At 40.4% G+C, this 6,000-nt stretch overlaps 1 protein-coding gene across 8 annotated transcripts in view; it reads right to left on the bottom strand.

Annotated features, from left to right (window-relative positions):
- Positions 1-325: 325 nt before the first annotated feature.
- iqsec1a (IQ motif and Sec7 domain ArfGEF 1a) overlaps positions 326-6,000 on the bottom strand; it is a 91,050-nt gene continuing 85,375 nt past the window's right edge. For 7 of the 8 annotated variants that reach the window (XM_036591652.1, XM_036591653.1, XM_036591649.1 and 4 more), the window contains exon 14: positions 326-3,577. In XM_036591652.1, coding sequence (XP_036447545.1) covers positions 3,047-3,577 — 531 coding nt within the window. In that variant the 3' untranslated portion in view covers positions 326-3,046. The remainder of the gene's footprint in view (positions 3,578-6,000) is intronic. The other variant, XM_036591656.1, reaches the window with a different exon arrangement.

The raw sequence follows: 6,000 nt of genomic DNA, 5'->3' as shown, positions 1-6,000 counted from the left end.
AGGTGTTCTCAGCACCGACTAGCTCCAGCATTAGCTTCAGCATTAGCTCATCTGAAGGAACAACTTCCATGGCCCAAATCTCCTCGTCAGACATAAAACCTACCACTTTAACTGCTCAAATATGTATGTCTGCACTGAACATCTTGTAAAGCAAGTTTATTTTTGAATAATGATTCATCTTTATATGTACTCCTCTATGTGCTTCTACATTTTCCTTTGTGCTGCAAAAGTTTTTAGCCTGTTAGCACAAGTGCTAAGGTTGCTACCAGGTGGCCTGAGCTGAAAGTTCGACGGACATAGCAACATTAACTAAAGGACGAGGGACTTTTGCAAATGGTCAATTATGAGAGCCACTACAATAATGTAATGTGTTTGTAATTATGGAAAAAAATGCCATCACTCAGCATAACAGGAAGGGATTCTTCACAAAATCATTACAAATATATTGCACATACAAAGAAAAGAAAAATACTTCAGTCACTGGCCCTCATATGGTTTGTGCATAACTCTGTAGGATATGTGCAGGACAAACATTGACTATCTATCCTACTTTTACTTAACCTTATCCTAAAAAACAACAACAAAAAACAAAAACAAAAAAACAAAACGAAATTAGATTTCATCACTTTCTTTGAAAAATGTAAAAGAAAGCTTACTTCTTTTTAGTAAAACACTAGCAGTTTCCCCGTTCTCGGAAAACAATTCGTATATTTGTATAAGGTGTAATGTAAAAGGATCGTCCAAGTGCTCAGTGAATTGTTACCACACATTGAGCTCTATAAAAAGTGCTGTGTTTGCCCCTTTTGCTCATGGTTTGCTGTACTTTACACCGTTCATAGTCTGTTAGCTTTCAATTTCAATTACTTTCAATTACTGAGCCATTTACATTTGTAAACATGAGGGTCAGTAACTCCTTATCTACACCACACTGCTTAGTTTCAGCAGCCTTAACAACTGTACAGTCCAGCTTAGACAATCTGTGCTAGGCTGCTTAGGGCGTGCTTTCTGTTTTCCAAAATTGCTTCAGAGAATATTGCAAAGGCATCAAAAGTTCCAAAATAGTACTGTGCTAAAGTCAGAGACCACCCTTTATTTATTTAATTTCTAGTCAAAACAGCTACTAAGGACAAGTTATTCATGTTTCAGAAGATATTTCTGAGGAGACTGGATGGAAGATAATCCCCTTGTTCAAGGAAGGAGAAAGTCAGAGGAAAAGTAAGTGAAAAAAACAGGAGCTTCCAAAAGTTCATACAATGATTAAAATCTAAAGAAAAAATGTGATTCCTAACAACCACCTGCAAGATCTGCTAGACCACCAAAACTATTCCCATCAGATAAACAGCACTTAAAGCTTCCATCGTTGAATATGTTTGGGAATATCTTGGTTTGCGAGAAGCGGAAAATGCAACCAACTTCTAAGACTGAACTTTGGAGCTGTGAAAAAATATACTTTTTTAAAAAGTGAAAGCATGGAAGCTGTAATAAAGGCAAAATTATAATCAAATAAAGGAATGGTGGTCTCTGACTTTTGCACAGTACCATATATGGTACAACTGACATTGACTGCACCTGTGACCATTTCGTTTGACTTATATTTGACCATAATATTTAAAAAAAAAAAAATTCTGAATATGTCTATTTTTTACAGTATTATAGAACATCTTACAATGGATGCAATTACACTACTAAATACTATTACACACAATACAGTATACACAGAGCAGAGCATTTGACTGAGTAGATATGCAATGGTTATTGGCACATTTATATATGATTGCTAGGACAACAAATAAAGCTGTTATCCACAATAAATACAGTATTAGGATGACTATGCTCTCGTGACTGGCAGCTCGGTCGTTCAGCTGGGCCTGCTAGCCATCCAGGAGGAGGAGAGCATGTTCAGGCTCATAAAAAATATGAAGCGTCCTACAATGAGCAACACGCACACTTCTTTCGAAATAAAAATAGCATCTTGGAGATACATGTAGGCAGAGTGTTGAAATGACGACAACAACAACAACAAAGTCTTTAGAGACTGTTTACAATGAGCTATTGTGAGGAAAACACGGAGCCTTGTCTGAACAAGCCCGTCTCTCATCGCCTTTGACCCTCTGGGTAGGGGAATGTGGAGGAGAACCACTGCTCATACTCTATATGTCCAAAAGTATCTAGACACCTGCTTGTCCAGCATTTTTTTTTTCTGAAAATGAAGGACATTAGCACAAGGTTTGTCCTTAAACACCAGCCTCTGCTCTTCTGAGAAGGTTTTCCAATAGATGTTGGAGCTATTGCTGCTGGAATTTGATTGCATTCAGCTACAAGAGCATCAGTGAGTTGTATTTTGATGTTATGCTGACGGATTAGATCTGGATCACAAACTGAGATTTTTAATGGAGCTTCTTCACTCCAACTCATCTCAAAGGTGTTTAATGGAGCTCCATGATGCCAGCTTATCTCAAACATATTCAACGGAGCTTCATCAGTCTTAACTTGTCTCAAAGGTGTTCAATGGAGCTTCATCACTCCAACTCTTCCTAAAGGTGTTCAATGGAGTTTCATCACTCTAATGCATCTTAAAGATGTTCAATAGAGCTTTATAACCCCAAGAAACACAATTCCACTGCTCCACAGTCCAATGCAGGGCCTCCAGAGAGCTACAGAGACATCCTGGTAATGCTAATCTGCAGAGGTGTTATGGTTGTTTGCATTTCACCTGTATCAGCAATGGATGTATCTTAAAGCCGCTGAATATCTACTAAGTAGAAGGGATGTCTGGATAGTTTTGGACATATAGTTTGGTTCACAATCCTTAAACCTTTTCACCCCTACCGAAACCTGACCGTGGCTACGTTAAACCTCAGAAAAGCTCCAGAAAAGCCTCTCCGGGGCTAGAGTTCAACCTGCATTTTCGGAGCAGAAAGCCTCTCCACAGTTTGAGTCCAACCTGCTTTTCAAGCCAACCGAGCCTGGCGCTCCCCGGCAGCCCACAGTGACCGTAAGTCTGCTGTGTGTTTGTGAAGTTCTATGGCTCAGAGTGTAGCCGGGGTCACACCACAGTGCTGATGCCACAGTGCTTGGGTTTGGAGCTGGCCGGCTGCTGCTGCTCTCTGTGGTGCCGGTGATGGTGGTGGTGGTGAGCGAACTGAGGATGGTGTGTGTGGGTGTGCGGGATGGGGGCATGGCCTGAGTGCTGTCGGTAGAGGCGGGGCCCAGGCCCAGGCTGGGGCGGGTGGTAGTGGTGATGGTGGTGATACGGTGGAGGGTTTTGCGGAAGTGGACAGCGCTGTCCGTGGTAAGTGTGGGCAACCGCCATCTGGGCCTGAGCTGTGTGGTGCAGGTTGGTGGGGTGGGGCTTGTGGGAAATGAGAGTGGGTTGCCCCGTGTGGTGCGGAGGCAGAGGATGAGGATGAGGATGAGGAGGGTAGCCTTGCGCTGAAGGCTTTCCCCGCTTGCTGCCAAAGAGCGATCCCAGCAGGGAGGAGGAGGAGGATGGGGGGTTCGGGCCGGGGTGGGAAGGGCACTCCCGGGCTGAGGAGGGCGCTCTCCGGCGCAGGTGAGGACTGCTAATGATGGAGCCCTGTGGGCAGAGACAGGCCGAGGAGAACGTCATCAGAATAAACACAACATTTAGCACTGATATATACTCACGCATGTATCTATTTAAAGATAGTGGTGGCAAAAAGATGCCATATGCCATAGAAGAACCACTAAAGAACCTTTCAATTGAGAGTTTTAACCAAAAGTGGTCCAAGGAACTCTTTTTCCACCTTTTTTTTAACTGTATTGCCAACACTGTTTCCTCTAATACTGTGTGTACATGATAATGGTGGATGGATGACTGCAAACCAGATATTCCACTGTTTTTAACAGAACAGTGACGGAAAAAGTTCAGTTTTCCCAACTTTTGCAGCTGATCGCAGCAGTGGAATAAACCGGATGTTGATTTTTTTGTAAAACACAGGTGCTGTATGCTCGTAGTTGTCCAGGTATAACCCGTTCATGTACATCACATCTTAAATTTCAATAACACACACACTATCAGAAACATTAGCTTGCATACAAAACATTTTTGGGATGAAAAATGTAAATGCAGCATTAGATCTCAATGCAACAAAATTAACAGCATCCTCTTCAGTGCTTTCTCTTAAGCCAAGTTCTTAGAGGAAACAGTGATGGCCTACTGGCCATAAGGTTGGAAGCAACACTGATTTTGTAAAAACAAACATAAAATGTCTAGAGATAATGTGAGAATTAATGAGTTTATTAATACAGAGCAAAAGGCTAAATGCCAGCAGCGTTTAGTGTCTGTACTAACTGATTGTTGTTAGTTTAGCTCCTGCTGATTCTCCTGCAGAGTTTCATTGCAGCTCTAATCAGATCCAGCTGATTCTCCCATTTAGATGCAAGGATCATCAACACACTCAGAGTGTGGAAAGAATTAAAAACTGCTCAGTGTCAAAACACTGTTATTAACAAAGAAGGCTTTTCCCAAAGACTATGCAAGTGAATATTCAGAAACAAACTTTTTGGTTAAACTCAAAGTAAATGTGTTGTGTTGGTTGTAGGCAAATCAACTTCAGTATAAAATAGTTTACAAAATCACTGCTTGCTTCCACACTTTTTGGGCTGTAGTGTATTGACGCTATCTGTTTCAGATTAGGACATTCCCACGGAAATTTAAAATAGAGACAGTAATAGACACATGAAACATGAAAAACTGTCAATTACAACTGTAAACAGATAAAAAAAGACAACATTCAACAACAGATAAATATTTACACTTATCTTAATACAACTATATTCACATTACAATCTACATCTGCTATATACTGTATATTCATATACATTTTTTAATAAAAATAGATTTTGCATTTTGAGTTGACCATGTAAAACAACAGGACACAGATGACTGAAACTGACCCAGCTGGAGGATGCTGGCAGGATGTGACAAGGTGACATGTAGAAGAGCATTTAAAAGAGCATTCCACCCAAAATCCATCATTTAATACATGATTCCTCACCAGGAGTTTGGACTACTAGAGCCATCATTCAGTATCACACAACAAATGTCACTTTAACTAAATCCCAAGTGGCTACCATATTGTGGCGCCAGATGCATTTCTTGCACTGTTGTAAGAAAACGTTTCTGAAACCTTTTTAGTTTTTGCACTATTTCAAAACAGAAAATTAACAACAGCTAAATATAATTTCATCTTTTCAGTATTTAGTGTGTCCACTCTTTACCTTTATTATAGCTTTCATTCTTTTCAGTAGTCTTGCTTTCAGTTTTTCAAAGAACCTTTCAAAGTTCAGTCTTAGAAGTTGGTTGCATCTTCCGGTTCTAGCAATCCAAGTAATCCCAAACATATTAAATGATGTTGAGGTTTGGACTGGGGTGGACAGTCTATTGTCCTCAGAACGTCACCGACCATCTCCTTGTCTCAGTGAGCACTGAGTTGTCTTCTCACAGTGGAAGGATGGAAAGAAACACCTGTGGATGTTTTCAGATCTGAAGCAGCTTGATTTTCTCCTCTCTCTCAAAGATGTCAGCTTTAAGTGCTGTTTATCTGATGGGGACAGTTTTAGAGGTCTAGCAGGTCTTGCACTGGTTTTAGGAGGCCCATTTTCTCTGTAGCTTTTAGTAATTTTTAGTAATGTCTTGGAAACTCCTAATCATTTGTACTTGATGCTGATTTTGACCAGAATTTAGATAAATGACAGGTAGTCCAGTACTCTACATTGTGAACATTTCCTGATAAATGGAGAAGCAAATGTTCTGAAAAGCAAACCTTTCTGTTTCTAATTTTCATGTTAAAAGTTTTTTCTTCCTCCTATACCATTTCAGAGATACAAGGCTTTTTTACAACAGCAATGATTTGCAACCAATACCATCACAGACATTCTGGTCATGTTCACTTTCCTACCCGTAATACATTGTTACTTTGTTTCTTGAAGGCTATCTAGAGTACCTGGAGAATCCTGGCCAAATTCCTGCAAATT

Source organism: Colossoma macropomum, unplaced genomic scaffold, assembly GCF_904425465.1.
Source record: "Colossoma macropomum unplaced genomic scaffold, Colossoma_macropomum, whole genome shotgun sequence".
Taxonomy (NCBI): domain Eukaryota; kingdom Metazoa; phylum Chordata; class Actinopteri; order Characiformes; family Serrasalmidae; genus Colossoma; species Colossoma macropomum.
The sequence above is the reverse complement of the archived record's forward strand: the minus strand, read 5'-3'. Positions and strand labels throughout refer to the sequence as shown.